Source organism: Herpailurus yagouaroundi, unplaced genomic scaffold (genome assembly GCF_014898765.1).
Source record: "Herpailurus yagouaroundi ecotype Mexico unplaced genomic scaffold, PumYag 221, whole genome shotgun sequence".
Lineage (NCBI taxonomy): Eukaryota > Metazoa > Chordata > Mammalia > Carnivora > Felidae > Herpailurus > Herpailurus yagouaroundi.
In genome coordinates, this window is record NW_024412452.1 from 9,950,646 (window position 1) to 9,972,525 (window position 21,880).

The following is a 21,880-nucleotide window of genomic DNA, read 5'->3' on the forward strand; positions in this document are numbered from 1 at the left end:
CCTTCGCTCGCGAGATTTTGCTGGTTCCGCATTTCGGGTCGGCAAGGTGGGGGTGGCGAGCGTAGCAGCTAGCACCGGCAAGACCCCCGGCTCGGAGCAGCGGCTCTCGGTGTTTCCGCTGGCGGAGAGCTGAGGGCTGTCCGCTTCCTCGTGGTTCCCGCGCGGGTTACGAGTCCAGACCGCGGCGGGGGCCAACGGCCCCTCCCCTCCGAGGATAGAAGATGAGCTTCCTCTTGTGAGTGTGGCCGAGCCGAGGGCCCCAGGGCTGAAGGCCGAGGGCAAGGGCGAGGAAGGGGGCAAGGAGGTGCCTGAGGCTAGGGCCGGGCCCCGGGGTTGGGGTCGAAGTGACTGACGTTTGCTTTGCCACCCCTCCCCCCACTCCTGCGGGCCACGGGGGAGGCCCGGACGTGGGCCCAGGCAGATGGAGGTGAAGGTCGAGGCAAAGGAAGCGGAGAGGGTTGCGGAGTAGTGAGGCTCCGAGGCCGGCAGTGCCTCCAAACTTTTCCGCCCGAGCGCCCCTGAGGGCGGCGGGACGACCCAGGGGCGGAACCCCGAACCCTGTCTCTGGGCTTCCCATTCCTTTCAAGTCTGGAGCCGTCTAGTCTAATGATCCATTCTGACTTAGCGTTTTACTCCACCGTTTGTCAAGTTTTATTACCTTCAGTATTAAATTACCCCCGTGGAAAAACACTGCCCCCGGAAAACGGGTAGTGCTGCAGTTTGGGAAGCTTGAAGTTAAGCTGCGGCCTTGCATGCAGACTTCTGTCCAGTGCGAATTCAGCCACATTGTGAATTTGTGTAGATTTTATTTATTCATGTTTAAGTAATCTCTACACCCGGTGTGGGGCTCAAACTTACAACTCCGAGATCAAGAGTGGCATGCTCTCCTGATTGAGCCAGCCAGGCTGGCCCTGTGACTTTGTGTGATTAACTTTTCCTGGGTAGAATCATATTTTAGAGATAAGGCCTGGGGCCCAAATGAGTCTTAAATGGAAACTTTTGTAAATTATCTGACGATTTTTGAAAAATGCTTATTTTGAGAGAGAAGGAGAATCCCAAGCGGGCTCCGCACGGCTCCCTGCAGAGCCCTGCTCAGCTCCACCTTACCAACTCTGAGATATGACCTGAGCCAGAATGAGAGTCTGATGCTTAACCAAGTGAGCCACCCAGGCGCTCCTCTGATGATTCTTAAACATTTTTAGGTTTGGGAAGCATTGCTCCAACACATTATTTTCAGGTGGCTCTCTCTACCTGGTACATTACTTGAATGTGTGTTGTGTGATTGAGTAAACATCCATCGTCCACATGTTTGATATTTTCATTAAATTTATTATTCAGTTGTATAGTATTCTGTAACCAGAGTTTATCCAGTTTCTTACTGTGAGAATGTTTTGCTTTGGGAAGCAAATTACACTCAGAGACTGAGTTGGTCTTTGCCAGCAATTTATTTAACCTAGGTTTGCTGTAGGAATTTCATAAGCCAAGTGCATACAGGATAAGTTTCTTAATAAGCTAGTGAAATATTTCAAATCAGTGATAGATTATTTACACTATTGTTCCAGGCAAGGGGACATGAAAGAAATAAAGTCCAAATTTAGTTGAGGTGTATCTTTATACGAGTCAGTACTGAGGAGAGGAGTTGGGCTTACCCAACCAACCCAGAGCTGAGGTCCAGCTGCCAGCACGAAAGTAAAAGTTCCTTGTTGCCAGGGAACCATGGTGCTGGTGTTGACCGGCAGGTGGATTTTCCTTCTGGGGCTGGGCATTTGCGTGGCAGGGGCTAATTGTCCCAAGGTTTACAGAGAACTGTTCAGATCATCAGAGTGTCACCTTGCCCATACCCAACACTCTTGAGGACTCTTCACAAATTCTTGGTATTTGTAGTCAAAATGTCTCCTTGCCGTAGTTCCTTCTTAATAAGTTTTCATTGTTAAGCCCCAGCAGGGTCCCTGAGCAGCTGAACTACTGAGTTATGGGTGAGAACAGATGAGAGGATGATGTCTTGACACAATTTACTTTATTCTTATATGAAAACTTTTTTTTGTCTTTGTCATAAACAAGCGAATTAAAACAAACTTAAGTCATAAACAAATGGATTAAAACAAGTCATAAATGGATTTGAAATCTTATCAAACCAATACAGAGCAGAGAAGTTTGGATTCTGTCTAGTATTTTGCTGTTATAAAATAGCACTATGGAGAATATCTGTTCAAATTATTTTTTCCTACCTGTCGATTATTTTTTAGGAGTATGGTCTACACAGTATGATTACCATGTCTAAAAGTTTGTATGACTTAGATTATAATTGTAAATTTCCATATTACTGGAACAGTCTCTCCCTTCTCCCCCAAAGTCTTTCTCTTATGAGTTCATGTTAAATTAGTGGTTTGATTGTGGATGCTCAGTTGCTTAGTTACTTTTTGGATCTAAATGTGAGGCCCTTTTTTTCTTTTAAACTGTGTTTTGTTGACAGGCATTTGAGTTTCCACTTTTTGACTGTTACGAATAATGCAGCCATTATTCATCTGTAACTTTTATATACATCTCTAACTTTTGTGTACAGATTTTTGTATTGGATGTACACGTTCATTTCTCATTCTGTCTGAGTAGAATGAGAAGTTATATAGTAACTGTGTTTAACCTTTTGAGGAACTGCCAAACTTTTTCAAAACACTGCACCATTTTGCATTCCCACCAGCACTGCATGAGAGTTTCAATTTACCTACATCCTAAGTAGCACTTGTTAATTGTCTTTTTGATTATAGTCATCCTGAATGAATGTGAAATGTTCTCTCATGATTTTAATTTGCATTTTCCTAATGACTAATGATGGTCAGCATATTTTTGTATGCTATTGGCCATTTGTTTTTTTTTTTATTTTTTTAAAAATTTTTTTTTCAACGTTTATTTATTTTGGGACAGAGAGAGACAGAGCATGAACGGGGGAGGGGCAGAGAGAGAGGGAGACACAGAATCGGAAACAGGCTCCAGGCTCTGAGCCATCAGCCCAGAGCCCGATGCGGGGCTTGAACTCACGGACCGCGAGATCGTGACCTGGCTGAAGTCGGACGCTTAACCGACTGCGCCACCCAGGCGCCCTGCTATTGGCCATTTGTATATCTTCTTTGGAGTAATGTGTTTGAATCTTGTGATCATTTTTATTTATTTATTTATTTATTTATTTATTTATTTATTATTATTATTTTTAACATTTGTTTATTTTTGAGAGAGACAGAGACAGAATGTGAGTGGGTTAGGGGCAGAGAGAGAGGGAGACACAGAAGCAGAAATAGGCTCTGGGCTCTGAGCTGTCAGCACAGAGCCCGACGCGGGGCTCGAACTCATGAGCTGTGAGATCATGACCTGAGCTGATGTCGACGCTCAACTGACTGAGCCACCCAGGCACCCCTCTTGTGATCATTTTTAAATTGGGTTGTTTTTTTGTTTTTAAGTTGGAAGAATTCTTTATCCTGGATACAGGTCCTTTATCACCTCTATGAATTGCAAATACTTTCTCCCGTTTTGTGGATTGTTTACACTGTTTTGATGGTACCATTGGAAGCATAAAGGTATTAATTTAGATGAAGATCATAGTGAATCTTGAGATATCATTTCATGTTAGTTTTCTTTTTCTTAAGATTTTATTTTTAAGTAATCTCTACACCCAATGTGGGCCTCAAACTCAACCCTGATATTAAGAGTCGCATGCTCTTCCTCTGGTGCCCCCTTTCTAACGTTATCTATGCATTTACAGAATGGACTTCCACTGTACATTTTGTCTTTTAATATGTTAAACTAGGTCTTGAGATCTTTCCGTGTGAATACATGTAGCTCTATCTTATTCTTAACTACTGTATAGTATTCCATGTTATGGATGTATTGTGATTTATTTATTCCTCTACTAATAAGCTTTAGGATTGTTTCCACATTTTTCACTGTTAAAACCAATCTTGGGAAGCACATCCTTATCCATATCTAGGAGAAATACCTAGAAGTAGAAGGGATGGGTTGAAAGTACTTCCCGTGTCTGTAGATCTTGTTATATTGCCTTCCCAAAATATTATACACTTTACCCTTTCACCAAGTGTATTAAAATACTAATTTCTCTTTTACCCTAGCTGACACTTAATGTAATTATTTTAACTTTTGGCACTCAGATTAGGATCATAACACCCTCCCCATCCTGGCACTTTTCAGGGAGTATTTTTTATTTTCAGAACAATTTATATGCCTAAAATTATGCCATGCTGCTTTCAGTCCTAAAAATTGATAATACTTTTACTTTCAACCTAACAGCAGCAGCCGCTCTTCCAAAACGTTCAAACCAAAGAAGAATATCCCTGAGGGCTCTCATCAGTATGAACTCTTAAAACATGCAGAAGCAACTCTGGGAAGTGGGAATCTGAGACAAGCTGTTATGTTACCAGAGGGAGAGGACCTCAATGAATGGATTGCTGTTAACAGTAAGTTTTCAATAGCATTCAGCTTTGCTGATTTATAAGAACATTTTGCCAACATTTTTTTGTTAATGAATTTCCTTTTACAGGTATAACTGTTGTAGTATAATGCTGTACCTGTAAAGAAATCAGAAGTACAAATACATTAGAAACTGTGTTCTTTTCAGAGTACTTGGTTGTAGCCAGTGTGGTTGAGTAGACAGACTGGAGGAGAAACGTTGAGTGCTTTGGGTTAATTTCTGAGGATAGAATGGATGAATTGCTGAGTAAGGTCAAATAAAAGATTGGAATGCAAAATTCTATGACTTTGCAGGGAACGCATCCTCACAGTTGCACCCCCACTCCCAGCAGCTCTCATCTGCCTGCGTATACACAAAAGTCCGTTGCAGTTCATATGGGCAGTCACTTGATTGTTGTGACTTAGAAGTGGTCAGAAGGAAATTAAGAAATTGGGAGAAAACAGGAGGGACCCATGAGCTGAAAATCACTCTGAGTTCAAGAAAGCTAGCATTACATGGAAGGTTATATGTACTGAAGTTAGAGATTTGAATATTTGAGCCTGTCATTTCTTTTTTTTCTTTTTTCTTTTAATTTTAGAGAGTCCGTGCACGCGAGTCGGGGAGAGGGGTGGTGGGGGAGAGAAAGAGAATCTTAAGCAGGCTTCACCTCAGTGCAGAGCCCAATGCGGAGCTTGATCCCAGGACTCTGGGATTGTGACCTGAGCCCAAATCAAGATTGATACTCAACCAACTGAGCCACCCAGGTGCCCCAAGCCCGTCATTTCTGAGATCAGTGCTGGGTGATAAGGTTTAAATCTGTTAGGAAATTTAGATGTTACAGGAATTTTTAAACTTCTTAATGGAAAATTTCAAACATACAGAAGTAGAGAAACTAGTATAGTGAATTCCCAGGCATCCATTATCCACTTTCAACAACTGTCAATTCATGGCCAGTTCATGCTTCTGTATCTCACCCTGATTGTTTTTTTTCTTTCTATATTTTCATTCCTCCCTCTCCACCTTCCTCCCCTCCCCACCTCTCCCCACTTCTCTTTGTTCCTCATTTGCAGGCCGACCCACCTCTCCCTGATTGATTTGAAGTGAATCCCAAATATATTTCATTTATAAATATTCCCTATCTCTAAAAGACAAGAACACCCCCTTTTAAAGATAATGACAATACTGTCATTCCTTTGTTAGCAAATATCCAGTCAGTGTTCACATTTTCCCTGATTGTCTTATAAATGTTTCTCTTTTTTTTATTTTAATTTTTAAAAATGTTCTATTATTTATTTTTGAGAGAGAGAGAGAGAGAGACAGAGCATGAGTGAGGGAGGGACAGAGAGAGAGTGACACACAGAATCTGAAGCAGGCTCCAGGCTCCAAGCCGTCAGCACAGAGCCCGATGTGGGGTTCGAATTCACGAACTGTGAGATCATGATCTGAGCAGAAGTCGGACACTCAACCAACTGAGCCACCCAGGTGCCCCTAAATGTTTCTTTTTAAAAAAATTTATGGTTGTTTTAAATCAGGACTAATAAGGCCTGTGTGTAATGTTTCTTGAATCTCTTAATCCACAGGTTTCCCCTCATTGCAGTCTATTTTTCTTGCTATTTTGTTATTGTTGAAGAAACCAGTTCATTTGTTTACCACAGTATGAATTCTGTTGATTATACCCTCAGGGCATCCATTATGTTCTCTTCTTCCTTTTATTTCCTGTAAATGTTAGATCTAGAGCAACACTTTCCAGTATAATTTCTTGCAATGATGCATATGTTCTATATCTGTACTGTGGCCATTTAGCTCTAGAAATGTGGCTAGAGTGACTGGAACTAAATTTTAAATTTATTTTTAATTTAAGTAGCGTATGTGGCTAGCGGCACCCATGTTTGCACAGATTTGGAGCTTTGTTCAAATTCAAGTTTGATTTTGTTTGTTTGTAAGACTACTTCAGTGGTGGCATATACTCCCAACCGTGTGTATACTTCCATGGTGTCTAGCTATCTTTTTATGTGGAGTTAATTCAGCTAATGCTAATCACTCCTTTGACCAGCACTGTCTGATAGAAATATAATGTGCACTGCAAATGTAATTTAAAACTCTAGTAGCCATATTGAGAAAAAATTTTGTTTTCCTCACACATTAAAAAGCCATTATTCATATTACTAAGAGGAAAAAACAAGGTACAGAACTATGTACAGATATATTTTGTGTAACACAGGATAAAGGTACTTAGGAGGCAGGAGACAAAAAAAAAAAAATAATGTAGTGGTTATCTGTAAGAGGAAGTTGGAGTGACTGGGATTAAGATTTATCATTTATAAGGGTGCCTGGGTGGCTCAGTTGGTTAAGTGTCTGACTTTGGCTCAGGTCATGATTTCACAGTTTGTGAGTTTGAGCCCCGTGTCAGGCTCTGTGCTGACATCTCAGAGCCTGGCAACTGCTTTGGATTCTGTTGTCCCCTTCTCTCTGCCCCTCCCCACTCATGCTCTGTTTCTCGCTCTCTCTTTCTCTCTCTCTCTCTCAAAAATAAAACATTAAAAAAAAATCACTATATATTTTTATGTATCTTTTTATTTGTGAGCCATGTGAAGCATAATATATTCAAAAAAGACCCTCCCCTGTTCTTTTATTTTTAATCTTTTTAATGTTTATTTTTAATTAAAAAAATTTTTTTTAATGTTTATTTTTGAGGGAGGCGCCTAGGGTGGCTCAGTCGGTTAAGCGTCCGACTTCAGCTCAGATCATGATCTCATGGTTCGTGAGTTCGAGCCCCGCGTCAGGCTCTGTGCTGACAGCTCGGAGCCTGGAGCCTGCTTCCTATTCTGTCTCCCTCTCTCTCTGCTCCTCCCCTGCTCACATGCTGTCTCTCAAAAATAAATAAACATTAAAAAAATTTAAATGTTTATTTTTGAGAGAGAGCATGTGAACAGGGGATGGGCAGAAAGAGAGGGAGACACAGAATCCAAAGGAGGCTCCAGACTCTGAGCTGTCAGCACAGAGCCCGACGTGGGGCTCGAACTCAGGAGCTGTGAGATCATGACCTGAGCCAAAGTCGGGCATTTAACCACTCAACCTACTGAGCCACCCAGACACCCCTCTCCCCTGTTCTTTTAAACCTTAACTCAAATTATCATCTGTTATTTTGAAGGCATCTGTTGGCCTTCTTCAGCCTTCAGTTTTTGAGACTTTTTCTTTAGGTTAGCTGTTCTCAAAACTTTCAGTCTCGAGATCCCTTTATTCTCTAAAAAATTATCAAGAACCCCAAAGAGCTTTTAATTATGTAGGTTATATCTAGTGACACTTACTGTGTTAGAAATTAAAATTGAGACATTTAAAATACTTTTTAATTTTTTTATTAAAAATTTTTTTAACATTTATAATAAATAATAAATTATATATTATATCATTAATAATAAATTGAGAGACAAAGAGAGACAGAGCATGAGCATGGGAGGGGCAGAGAGAGGAGGAGACACAGAATCCAAAGCAGTCTTCAGGCTCCGAGCTGTCAGCACAGAGCCTGACACGGGGCTTGAACTCAGAAACCACGAGATCATGACCCGAGCTGAAGTCGGACACTTAACCGACTGAGCCACCCAGGCGCCCCATAAATACTTTTTAATTTTTTAAAAATAACTCACTGCATGTTGACCTAAATATATTTTTATGAAAAATGATTGTTTTCCAAATTGAGTTTTAGTGATGAGTATGGCATTGCTTTACATGTTTGGAAATCTCTTTTCATGTTTGGCTTAATAGGAGACAACCGAGTCGTCCTGTCCACTTCTGCATTCATTCTGTTGTGATGCCTCACATCAGGAGCCTCTGGACAACTCCACTGTGCCTTCTGAGAGGATGAGTGTGAAAAGAGCCATTGAAATGCTCTGACCTCACAGATGCCCCTTGAAACTAGGAGGGATCCCCGGACCACATTTTGAGAACAGCTGCTTTAGACCAATAAGCCAGCACACCATCTGGGCATACTGTTTGTTTTGAATGAATATTGAATGCCTATTACTTTCTTAGAAACATGACTCATTAAGAGGAAGGTTTATAAGTGAGGGAGTTTTGTATAAAAATCCTTTTGACAAAGTAGAACTTTTTTGTCTACTTGATTTTTAAGAAACTTGGAAAAGCCCTAGTTGGTTTTTAGGTAGGTACTCCTTTAGACAGGGAACTGAAACATTTTTTTCAAACTTTCCAAAGCTTATGTGGGTGTCTTTGCAGAGGAACACTTTACTCAGATAAGTTCATTACTTACCCCCTTCCTCCTCCATTGTCTTCCATACCTAGCTGAAGCTCCTGAAGGAAGTGCTCTCTGACTACCTCAGCCCTTCAAGATGTTGTCTTTCTCTGAACCCTTAACATGTTGTACTCTTTGTTTCAATTTTGTCCCTTCTCTTAGCTGGAGTCTCAGAGGCAAGGGATATTATCCCATGTCCTTTTTATGTCCTCAGCATGAGTTAGGCTTCAGGTTGTTTTTTTGTTTGTTTTGTTTTTTTAACTATTTACTTATTTTGGGGAGAGTGCAAGCGGGGGAGGGGTAGAGAAAAGGGGACAGAGGATCGGAAGCAAGCTTTATGCTGACAGGCTGACAGCAGCAAGCCCAGTTTGAGGCTCAAACTCACAAACCGTGAGATCATGATCTGAGCCGAAGTCAGATGCTCAACCGACTGAGCCACTCAGGTGTCCCTAGGCTTCAGGTTTTTTATAAGATTTTTCAAATGCTTATTAATATAGCTGCTACACCTTCTCCTTCACAGTATATTCCACAACAGTTTCTCCTAACACAAATGGTATTGTCTGGTCCAGATTGATAGCAAGCAATAGATTTTTTTTTTTTATTCCTTTGGATATAATCAAATTATATATTCTAATGATCCAATAGTCACCATTAAGTTAGAATTGCCGCTAATGTTTTATCTTCCTGCTCTTCTATGCTGGGTAAAAGCTTAGTATATTAAAGTGAGTATATATTAAAAGTTAATTTTAAAGTTAAGTAAACAACTTGAGAAGAAGCAACTTAGAAGAGAATTTGCAGTGCCTCTGGATTGTTGAATCTCCTGGGGATTTATTCAAGAACTTGAAGGCATTGTCCATTTTTCTTCAACTGAGAGGTCTGATATTTTACTGTGTTGGCACAGACATTTTAACACAATTTTCCTTTTATCTTTCCAGCTGTGGATTTCTTCAACCAGATCAACATGTTATATGGGACTATTACAGAATTCTGCACTGAAGCAAGCTGTCCAGTCATGTCTGCAGGTCCAAGGTACATATACTGCCTATTATATAGGTACTTGAAGTACTAAATAAAGCTAACTGCTAATTGATGCAAATCGAATTATAAAGCTTTTTTGTTTTTCTTATCTGTTTGCTTGTGTAAAAGTAGTTCAGTTTTATGAGTTCCCGAATACTTCCCTATAAGCTTTTTGTTATTAAATATTTTAGTATGTGGTATTTAGTATTTAATTGCATTATAGTAAGTAATGTTCAATTTTTTCTTGTGTGTAATTTATGTTAATTACTTGCAAATTGTGCTGCTTTAATCTGGCTCAAAGATGCTAGGTTTTAAAAGTCTGACTATAGAGGCACGTGGGTGGCTCAGTTGGTTAAGCATCCGACTCTTGATCTCGGCTCAGGGTTTGTGAGATCAAGCCCTGCCTTGGGCTGTGTACTGTCAGCTTGGAGTCTGCTTGGGATTGTCTCGCTCCTTCTCTGCCTCTCCCTAGCTTGTGAGTGGGTGTGTGCGTGTGCGCGCTCGCTCGCTCTCTCTCTCTCAAAATAAATAAATAAACTTTAAAAATAAAAAATAGAAAATTTGACTATAATAAATTTCAAGAAATATTAAGAAACATGGAACTCTTTATCACCCATAATGTTAAGTCAAGGTGTGGTGGGATTAATGTTTTAGTGTGTTTCTTTCCAGTCTTTTTGCCAATAATTGGCCATTTTATGTGAGGATAGATGGTATTGAGTGAGATATTTACCCCTTGGGAAAAAACTGTCCTTCCTGAATTTGCTACAGGTATAAAGGAAAAAAGTGTCCAATGAGTTTATGGTCCTATTTTTAATTACAGTATTTTGGAGGAATGTTTTTATTTTGTGTTAAGTTTTATTAATTAAACTTCTCTATGGCTTAAATGCCTCACACAGTGAAGTTTTGCAGAAGTCTTAATCATTCTAGCTCAGCAAAGGGAGAGAGGAAAAGATGCATGCCTCAGGATGTTTCTTTACTTACCCTCTCCAAGAAACAGTCTTACTGTCTTGACTCTGATGTTGATACTTTCATGGCCAACTGTTGTAGAATGGGGTGGATGCATCAGTCTCTTACCCAGTCCTCAGCACCCTCTGCCTGGAATGCGTAGTTCCTTTATCTTTCCTAGGGCTGTGTTAAAAAAAAAATCCATTCTGGCACTGTCAGCTGCCACATTATCCTCCTTTTCTCTTTCAATTATAGCTCATATTTCAGGATAATTCTGTAGGGAACTTTGAGTAATCTTCAGCAGAACTTGAGAGGTAATTTAATAAAGTTGTGTGTAACGTCTACTGAGAAATTGTGGGCCTACTTTGATTACAAGTTGTAGATTTGTTAATGTTTTTGAAAACTCATATCAATAAAATCTTTTTCTCCCCAGATATGAATATCATTGGGCAGATGGTACCAATATTAAAAAGCCAATCAAATGTTCTGCTCCAAAATACATTGACTATTTGATGACTTGGGTTCAGGATCAGCTTGATGATGAAACTCTTTTTCCTTCCAAGATTGGTAAGTTATAATGTTGAACTGTTTTTCTTTTTAACTGATAAATGTGTTGTGTTCTTTTTAATACTCTGTTGCTTAAAAAAAAAAAAAAAATTAATAAAGACTGCTAAATTCCTCTCCAAAAAGATTGTACATGCAAAATCCCTTCTGTTGTGTTTGTGTCTGCCTGTGTTTTTTCACTATTACTTGTTGGCCACTCAGTTTTTATTCTTTTCAATTTGGGTAAATTTGTCTTAATGTACTTAATGTATTTAAAAAAATACTGATTTGGATTATTGATCATTATTTTCTGTTTCTATCCTTTGTCCATTTCTTTGTGTGGTAAGGATATTAGCTCGTTGTATGTGTTATATGTATTTTTCCCCAGGTTGCCTTTTTCTTATTTTGTTCATGAGGTATTCTTGCTGTATGTAACTTTCTTATTTTGTCCTGCTGATCTTTTCCTTTATGATGTATGGATTTTAGTACAATGATTAGAAAGGGTTTCCCTATTTCAAGATTATAAAAATATTTGTCCACTTTTTCATTTAGTACTTTTGTGGTTTTGTTTTTATGTTTAAATCTTTGTTCTTGCCAGAAATTTTTTTCTCAAGGCTCCCTCCATTTTTTTCCAGTTATAAATGCTAATCAGTTTGTCCAACACCATTTATCAAATACACGTGTCGTTTCTCCCCAGATTATTTATGTGTACACCAGATTGCCATATAATTTGGAGTCTTTCATTCTCTTTATCTGTTCCTACAGGGATTCCACACTGTTTTAATAACCATGGCCATATATCTTTGAGCATCTTGTAGGGCTAGTCTCTCTTCCTTCCTCTCCTTTTTCAGAATATTCACCGCTATTCTGGGATATTTGTTCTTCCAAAGAACTTAGAATATTTTTGCAAGGTAAAATAAAAATATTCATGAGATTTTGATTATTATTTCATTCAAGTTGTAGATTAATATAGGCAGTCTTATTCTCTTGACAATACTGAGTCTTTCTACCCAAGAACAAGATATATTTCTTCATTTCTTCATGTCTTTTATTTCTTCCTCTTATGCAGTTCTATAGTTTACTTTGTTAATTTTTCAAGTGTCTTAAGTTTATCCCTAGACATTTTGTGTTTTTTTCATTGATACCTGCCTTCCACATGGTTATTGTTTAATATATATGAAAGCTATTGATTTTCATATACATTTTTATATAAGTTGACCATCAGATTCTGATTATTTTAGTTGTTTTGGTTGGTTTTCTTGAGTTTTTGAAGTATGCAATCACATTAAGATAATATTAATTTTGCCTCTTCCTTTCTGATATGGGTGTTTCTTGTATAAGTCTTATCTAGTTGCCCCAGAGTAGTGCTGAGTAATGGTGATGATGGCAGACATCCTTTTGTTTCCTTACTTTGATGCAAGTGCTTCTAGTACTTCAGCATTAAGCAGGAATCGTGCTTTTGGTTAGAGGTGTGTGAATTTTTAAAACTCAGGTATGGTTGTTGAGTTTTGTGATATTTTCCCAGTGTCTGTTGTTGGTCACCATAAGGTTTTCTCCAGTATATGTAGATTTTTAATGTTTTACTGGAATCGTATTTTTTATTTGCTAATATTTTGATTAAGATTTTGGCTTCACTATTCATGAGATCACTCCTTGTCATTTTCAGTTTAAGAGTGTCTTATGAGCAACAGGTTGGATTCTGTCTTATCTGTTCTGGCTGCTAATAATAAAAATGCCAGAGATCAGATAACTTATGAATAACAAAAAGTTACTTTTCAGTTCTAAAGGCTGGAAGTCTAAGATCAGGGTGCCAGCATAGTTGGGTCCTTGCGAAGGCCCACTTTTGGGTCTCAGGCTGCTGACTTCTTACCTAGTCTTCATATAGTGGAAGGTGTCAGCAAAAGTTCTCTGGGGCCTCTTTTACAAGGGCACGATCCCACTCCTGAGGGCTATGCGCTTGTGACCTAATCACTTCCCAGAGTCCTGCCTCCTAATAACATCATCTGGGCGTTAGGATTTCAACATAGGAGTTTTGAGGAGATACACACATTCAGACCCTGGCAGATTCCTTACTGCAATCTAATCAGTGGCTCTTTCAGGGGAAAGCATGTATCACATTACACCTGGTCTGTTTGCCATTGGTCAACTTTTCCATTTTATTATTAAACCTTTTATTTCCTCTCTCGCTGATTCTTTTTTTTGTTTTGTTTTTTAATTTTATTTTTTATTTTTAAAAATTTACATCCAAATTAGTTAGCATATAGTGCAACAATGATTTCAGGAGTAGATTCCTTAGTGCCCCTCCCCATTTAGCCCATCCCCTCTCCCACAACCCCTCCAGTAACCCTCAGTTTGTTCTCCATATTTATGAGTCTCTTCTGTTTTGTCCCCCTCCCTGTTTTTATATTATTTTTGCTTCCCTTTCCTTACGTTCATCTGTGTTCTGTGTCTCATACGAGTGAGTCCTCGTATGAGTGAAGTCATATGATGTTTGTCTTTCTCTGACTAATTTCGCATAGCGTAATACCCTCTGGTTCCATCCACGTAGTTGCAAATGGCAAGATTTCATTCTTTTTGATTGCCGAGTAATACTCCATTGTATATATATACCACATCTTTATCCATTCATCCATCGATGGACATTTGGGCTCTTTCCATACTTTGGCTATTGTTGATAGTGCTGCTATAAACATGGGGGTGCATGTGTCCCTTCGAAACAGCACACCTGTATCCCTTGGATAAATGCCTAGTAGTGCAATTGCTGGGTCGTAGGGTAGTTCTATTTTTAGTTTTTTGAGGAACCTCCATACTGTTTTCCAGAGTGGCTGCACCAGTTTGCATTCCCATCTCACTGATTCTTTATTGTGTATTGACTGTGCTTGAATGTTTCTGTTAAATTCAGTTTGGAAAGGGCTTGGTTTGAAACAAATTACTTACAGTTCTTTATTCATTAAAGAATATCTTCCCATTTATGGAAGATAAAGAATAGTTACAACTTTATTCTCTTTTTTCAGCTTTCCATTCTTCAGTAATTCGGCCTAATGTTCTGGAATCTTTTCCCCCCTCGGTTAGGCTGTTATCCACATTTTCTGCCGATTATTTATTCTTATTGGATAGAATTGTTTATTACTCATTTTGAACTAATACATCCAATTGTTAACTATTCCTTTTATTAGCAAGATGCATATTTGTAAATTCTCAGAAAGGAGTTTGACTTAAAAATTCATCTCTTCAATACGGGAGTACAAGACCCAGTCCAGAAAAACATGCCCACAAGCTCCAGGATTATGTTTGAAAATGCAAGTTGTTAGTGGCACCTGGCTGGCTCCATCAGTAGAGTGTGTGACTCTTGATTTCAGGGTTGTGAGTTCAAGCCCCATGTTGGGTGCAGAGCTTACCTTGAAAAAAATTAATAAAATTTAAAACGAAATGAAAATGCAAGTTGTTAGCCAAGACTGATGTGGGAGAAATGAAAATTAGCTTGAAAGAGTAAAAGACATTAAATTTCAGGCTATTAAATGGACTGGTTGAGAAAATGCATGAAAGGAGAAAGTGTTTTAACCTTTGTTTTCTGAAAGATTGAAGAAAGGAAAATGTTTCTTGAGTGGTGCTGTGGAATAGCTTATTAAGGCTGCCTAATCTAGGTTATTTTGGAAGCTGATGACTTATATGTTTATATAGTGTTCTCCGTGCCACTGTATTGTCCTTCTGTCCCTGTTTTCTAAGACTTTGATCTTATCAGCTGGAATTCTCAGGAATTGAGACACATCCCCACCTACACTGCTTGGAGGGAGATTACCAAACCATCTCTCAGTTCATTTCTAAGGAAGTGTTCATTTTCTTTGCAAAATGGTGAGGTGCCCTTCCTCTCCTTTTCAGGAAGTGTATCTCTGTCTTGTACTGTAGGAAAATGAAAATAGCACTTTGAAAAGATAAGATAAACAGTTGGGGACTCCTAATTTAAGGAAGAAAAACTAGTCTTTCAGAGTAACTCAGAAGATAAAATATTTGTAGACCATAGATTATAATGCCTTTTTCTCTTGGAATTTTCATTCCTAATTGAGTGCATGTGTGAGTGTAAAAATTTTTTAGAGTTACAAATTACAAAAATAGAAGTTTTTATTTATAGTCAAAATACTTATTCTTGTTGCATTGAATCTTGGGAAGAAACTCTAGTGTTAAATAGCTAAAATTATGTTTATTTTAACTTTGATTCAACGGCACATCATAGGTTGATGTCTGTGCCTATTAGTCTAAGGCAGTCAGAACAAGCATGCTATGTGAGGATACCTCATATATTTGTTTGAGATTTTTTTTCCCTTTGCCCTTTAAAAAAATATCTGGAAAATAGACTTGTATTTGTGAATGTGTGTGTTTGTGTGTTGGAGTTGCATATGGCAGTTTCTAAACTTTCTACTGTTAGCTAAAAGACCAATTGATATGTGTATAAATGTACGTATATATTTGCTTACAGGTGTCCCGTTTCCCAAAAACTTTATGTCTGTGGCGAAGACCATTCTAAAGCGTCTGTTCCGGGTTTATGCCCATATTTATCACCAGCACTTTGATTCTGTGATGCAGCTGCAAGAGGAGGCCCACCTCAACACCTCTTTTAAGCACTTTATCTTCTTTGTTCAGGTAAGTTGAACTGTGTTGACTTCTTTGTCCTTTGTCTTGAACTCATTTGATTGGTAATTTTAATAAAGAGCAATTTACTGAGTTGTCTAATTTATAGACATAGAGTGAAAGTATAAGCAGAATTCTCTCTTTTCTCCTTTCCGTGTTGTTTACTTCATTGGTGTGCAGAGCGACATAGAAAGCTTCCCCCCCATTTTGGGCCTTCTGCCTCTGGCTGTCCCCACCGGGTCTCTGGTTAGGATGTGACAAAGAGCACCGGAAACCCAGGATAGCTTTCCGTACCCCCCTGTTCCATCGCCACTGCCGAGTGAAGGGATACTATGAGGAAACGTCGGCAGTTGGGTTGTTTCATGAGATGGCTGTATCTGAAAGAGAGACTTTTGGAAGAACGTGTTAGTCGCTGTCTTGGTTTAACCTTCCAGAAGTACCATTTCAGGCCAAATCTTATGAAGTCATCAGCTAGAAACTTCAAGGACCATCCCCTTCAGAGATGTGGCCTATTATTTATGGGCCCTTAATTGGAAGTGGAATTTTTAAAAATCAAAAGAGGGGCACCTGGGTGGCTCAGTTGTGTAACCTTCTGACTCTTGATCTAGGCTCAGGTCATGATGTCACAGTCCGTGGGGTTGAGCCCCATATCAGGCGCTGTCAGTGGGATTTTCTCTTCCTTGTTCTCTGCCCCTCTCCCACTCGCTCTCAAAATACATAAAAAAAGAACATTTAAAAAATAACAATTCATTGTTTGAAAAAGATATTAAAGCAGCTTCAGAGATAGATAATTCTATATGCAAAATGTAACTACATCTGTCTAGACACTGTTTTTTGGTAGAAAAGTCAGTAGTTTTATAGTAGATCCTGTGTATTTCAGTTATATGTGCCACACAAAGGAGAATGTACTGTGCTTTTCTCTGTCTTCCTTCTGAGATTGTTGCACAGCATAGTTATAGGTATAGTGTAGGTGCTGATACAGATGTATAGGTACAGATAGAGGGTGGGGGTGTAGTATAGCTATAGAATAGACAGACACCAGATAGATGTAGGTATAGATCTATGAAAGCAACAGATCCACTTCCCCTATCAAAAGCTCCTGGCCACTATCAAAAGCTCATTGTATAGTTTTAAGATCATTTCCATGTAAATGCAAAAATATATATAGTTTTGATTTTAATGTTTTACTCAGTGAAGATCATGCTGATATATACAGTTGTTTTTTTAGTCAGTCCCCCTATATTTCAAAAAAATGAATAAAAATGATCCCATTTTAAAATGTTTACAGGGGTGCCTGGGTGGCTCAGTCGGTTGGCTCAGGTCATGATCTCAGGTTCATTGGGATGGAGCCCCGCATCCGGTTCCGCGCTGAGTATGGAACCCTGGTTGGGATTCTCTCTTTTTCCCTCTGCCCCTCTTCCCTGCTCAGGTGTGAGTACATTCTCTCTCTCTCTAAAAAAAAAAAAAAAAAGTTTACAGAGATGATTTCATCATTTTTTGGATTTCAGAAAACTAGGGTTAGGAATCCCTTGTCTGATATTTGCAGAGTTTTAATATTAGATCTGTTTTTAAATTTTACTTTTCTTCTCTTTTTTTAGGAGTTTAATCTGATTGATAGGCGTGAGTTGGCACCTCTTCAGGAATTAATTGAGAAGCTTGGATCGAAAGACAGATAAATGTTTCTTCTAGAACACAGTTACCCTCTTGCTTCATCTGCTAGAACTCTCTCATTGCTCTCTGTTATAGACTAGTGATACAGACTTTAAAAGAACAGGATTAAAAAGACACCTGTTGTTTGTGTCTACTGATAAAATTGTCCCAAAGGTAGGTTGGCCTAATCCTTCAGTGAGAAATTCAAGACACAGCTGAATCTGAGGCACTGTGTGACCACTCCTGTTATTGTCAGAGTCATTCTTGGTTGTAATATGTGATGACTAACATAAAGTCTATTAGTTTACTTACGCTTTCACTGAAGAAAATGTGCTTCGGGTAGCAGCATAATGACTATTGAGAATTTCCACCAATAATTTATTAACAGGTTTCCAGAGCAAATTACCTAATAATGCATTCAGATCTGTTTTATTCTGCTTTTATTTACACATAGAAGAGATATTTTTAAGTTTCCTTAAGATTTAGAACATTTGTGTGTTACTTTGGATAACCTTTTAGTTTGAAGTTTGTATGCTAGTGTTTTTATAGATAAGAATATATATATATATATATATATGTTTATTTTTTCAAAATTCATGATTGCATTTTAAATCCTCATATGACCTGTGTGGTTGGTATGGGAGTAACCAGAGTTATTTCTAAAATGACTTTATTTTTTAATCTTTATTTGGGATTTTATTCACATAAACCTATCTAAATTTTTAGGAGTGTGTATATCACAAATAATTTTCTTAAGGCATGTAAGGGTAGTCTTTTACATTTTTATTTTGAAATGCTTCATTCAGATTAATTTGAATAGGTAGCTTTTGGCTGAGAAAAAGACTGCAAAAAATTATAACAAATTTAGGTCTCAGAACCACTATTTTCATTCATGTTGTTTTTCAGAGGCCTTGAAATTCTGGATAGGAGAATGGAAGAAAGTACTCAGAGTACTTGATTATTTTCTTTTGAGTGTCCTTTTAAAAAAAAAAAAGAATTCTATATGTTTTTGTTGTGACTTGAGACTTAATTAAGAGTAGTGTAGAAATACTTAATCTTTATCCCAATAAGGATAAAACTTAAGGAAGACCATAATAAAAAGCCTTGAAGGTGTACACATCTTATTTTATAACACAGCTTAGTTTGGTGTGCTGTGTGTGTGTGTGTGTGTGTGTGTGTGTTTAAGGGAAACAAAATGGGAGGAATAAGTAAAAAATCTTACTTCATTCTGTTCGTAGTCCAAGGATGGATTGAGTCCCCATAGGTTTAATCCTGTTTTAATTGTTTTTGTATCAAAACTTGAAATTCTTCTATTGGGATAAAAAGAATCTTCCTCTTTAGTGAAATAAAAGCCGTTAGGTTTCTAGGATGTAGTAAACTCCAGCTGCCTGTTGAGAATGTACCGGGCACGGGTATACTAAAGACTGCCAGACTGGCGCTGCTTTAAGTTTGTCTGCATTCTGGGTTTCAGAGCCGTGATTTTTGCAGAGTACTCACCAACTCCCTTGATGGTTTTGATAAAACGTTAGATTTGTTAGGGTTTTTTTTTTTTTGCTGTTGTTATTTATTTTTATTGTTCTACTAAAGTATAAAGAATTGCTTAGCTACTCCATTTTTATAGTAATTCAACTTCATATCCAGATATCCAGAATTTTAATTTTTGTTTTTTGTTTTTTTTTTTTAAATTTTTTTTTTTCAACATTTATTTTATTTTTGGGACAGAGAGAGACAGAGCATGAACGGGGGAGGGGCAGAGAGAGAGGGAGACACAGAATTGGAAACAGGCTCCAGGCTCTGAGCCATCAGCCCAGAGCCCGATGCGGGGCTCGAACTCACGGAGCGCGAGATCGTGACCTGGCTGAAGTCGGACGCTTAACCGACTGCGCCACCCAGGCGCCCCAATTTTTGTTTTTTAATGTTTATTCATTATTGAAAGATAGAGACAGAGCATGAGCAGGGGTGGGGGAGACACAGAATCCAAAGCAGGCTCCAGGCTCCAAGCTGTCAGCACAGAGCCCGACGAGGGTCTCGAACTCACAAACTGTGAGATCATGACCTGAGCCAAAGTCAGACGCCCAACGGACTGAGCCACCCAGGTGCCCCCACATATCCAGAATTTTAAAGGAAACAAAACATCTTATCTATTTTAGGCTGAAACCATATATCGTTTCAGGAGTTTAAAAGTGGGATAATTAGTCCCTTATGAAAAAAAGAGAAAAGCCGTCTGAAACATTCCACAATCCATGTTTAAAGCTTATCCAAAGGTCCCTGTCAGAAGTTCAGTGTGTTTATGTTGATCATTTATGAACAAGAAAGCAGGTTTCTAGATGCTGCCTAGAACGTTACTGCCTCTCAACTTTGGCTTTGATTAAGTCTTCAAGGAATGAAATTATGTTTCTCAGCTGGGGTTGTACTTTGCATCATTTCTAATATTTCATGATTCTTAAACAAAAGAGTTCTCACTTTTCTCCATTTATTTTCAGTGCTAGGAATCCCCCCCTCTCGTCATGACTCACTCCCAAAACAAACCAAAGATGGTCACATGCTAGACATAAATAAAAAATTTGTTGGTAATTTAAGACTCAGAACGTCCTTTTTAAAAAAAAAACACAACAAAAACCATTATCAGGTTCCCAAGCTAATCAGGCTTAACCAACAATGCACCTAACCATTAAGTTAACGCTATTTTGTTTACATCTAAAGTCAGGGAATGGAGGGCAAGAGGACCTGAGAATGGGGAGAGGATGATGCCCTCCTGATTGGCCTAGAGGGCCAGCCTTTGAGAAGAGTTGGAAGAGATCAGTCTGTCTCGGACCCTTCTCTCTTGTGATTTATCTCCCTGTGCCCAGTGTCTGCCTGTTCCACAGCGTACCCCCTGCCCCCCCAAATCAGGGGTCACCTCCTGTCAGTGTCTTCTGCTCCTCACCCCTGGGTACAGTCATGGGGTGGAGAGTGCTTGCTAAATTATGCAGGTAGTCCTATGGCGCTTTAGTTTCTGGGCCTTTAAAAAAACTTTTGGACAATGATATGCAGGTTTTTGTTTCAATATTGAAACTTCCTCATTACTACAGTTTTTGTTTTGATAGCCAAATGTATCCTTTATGCTCCAGACTGTGAATAGAGTGATTTTTAGAGGGCTACCAGCTAACAAAGTATTTCCTTCATCTTAAGACTTGTAGAGCCCTAGCTTCTGTAGCTGTGTGCTTGAGAAATGCAAATCTGTACTTATTCACCATGACTTTGATAACAAAGCAAAAGCTTTGCTAGTAGTGCAGAGGCATGAGAAGCAGTCTGCTGGTGCTTTTTAACTTTTGCAAACATTGTTGAGGTTTTCTGATTATACCGTTGACTTTCTCTGAGTGGTGGGGTTATACTAGAAGTGGAGCTTCTAAACATAACATCATTACCTCATCAGCATAAACAAATCAGCCCTGAAGAGTACAAGTCTTAGAAATTTGTTTCTGAGCGGCAGCAGCCCAGGTGCTGGTGTTAGCGCCTGGCTACAGGAGGCTGTCTCCTGGCGGCACGACTCTGGCCTGAGAAATGCTGGCTGAGACCCCAAACACTGAGCACCTTCAAGAGGGACATTGTTTCTTCCTGGAATCAGTTCAGTAAGTGGATTTGGTTTTTACTATCGTAGAATCCTGTGAGAGAGGGAAAGTAGTTGTCCCTCAGTCTTCCTTGTGTGTTTGCATTAGATTTTGGTATTTCAGACTATGAAAGGCTTTTGGGGATGATATTATATGTGATAGCAGTGACTTTATTGAAGCAACTGCATTGAAATTCACTTGGGTTTTCTCTCATTCTCAGATTCTATTCCAAACAAGTGTTCTGTAAATCCAAATGGATTACCAGCATGCTATATAGGTTTTTTATAGAACGTTCTATGTTTGGTCTACTTCAAAAATAGTTTGCATAAGTTAGTCTTGGTTACCATCTAAAATATTTTTGGATGTTCTTTACATGAAAATTTATGTTGTATTTTTAAACCTTTAGGGGCTTTATCTATTTTTCTAAGTCAGTTAATTGTACTTTTAAAGAAAGTATTTTGTATCTACTTTTGTAACTTCATCAGAATAAAATATATTAAAAGAAAGAAATGACTGATTAAAGTATGTCTTAACACACATTTCTACTTAAATGTGAAACTTGAGATTTTTGCTTCTATGGAAGATTGTCTTCTGCTTATCGTTCAGTAGCTAAATTGTTGCCTTAACTCTTAGAGGAAAAGGAAGTCCCTAAATAAATATTCTGTAACACCAGGGCCCCACCCCAAGAAACAAACTAAGCCTACGATTACAGTGGCTGAAACCTGTCCCAGACAAAAAATTAGTAGTCTCCTTTCTCCTGAACTAGCCCAAGCTTGGGACCTCTTTTGCATATTCCTGGTTGTGAGA

At 38.6% G+C, this 21,880-nt stretch overlaps 1 protein-coding gene across 2 annotated transcripts; it reads left to right on the forward strand.

The window, feature by feature from the left end:
• Positions 1 to 15: 15 nt before the first annotated feature.
• On the forward strand, positions 16 to 18,464 carry MOB1A (MOB kinase activator 1A). 2 transcript variants are annotated; one of them, XM_040458493.1, is made up of 6 exons: positions 16 to 235; positions 4,300 to 4,463; positions 9,638 to 9,731; positions 11,098 to 11,231; positions 15,682 to 15,845; positions 17,432 to 18,464. In XM_040458493.1, exons 1-6 carry the CDS (start codon positions 222 to 224, stop codon positions 17,507 to 17,509), a joined length of 648 nt encoding a protein of 215 aa, XP_040314427.1. In that variant the 5' UTR covers positions 16 to 221; the 3' UTR covers positions 17,510 to 18,464. The 2 variants fall into 2 exon arrangements, with proteins under 2 accessions (XP_040314427.1, XP_040314426.1); XM_040458492.1 differs by having other exon boundaries at positions 17 to 235; positions 4,297 to 4,463.
• The last annotated feature ends 3,416 nt before the right edge of the window (positions 18,465 to 21,880 follow it).

Coding starts and splice junctions, on each gene's coding strand:
- MOB1A (XM_040458492.1), top strand. Junction 11,232..15,681: donor TCTTTTTCCTTCCAAGATTG/GTAAGTTATAAT, acceptor ATTTGCTTACAG/GTGTCCCGTTTCCCAAAAAC. Junction 15,846..17,431: donor ACTTTATCTTCTTTGTTCAG/GTAAGTTGAACT, acceptor CTCTTTTTTTAG/GAGTTTAATCTGATTGATAG.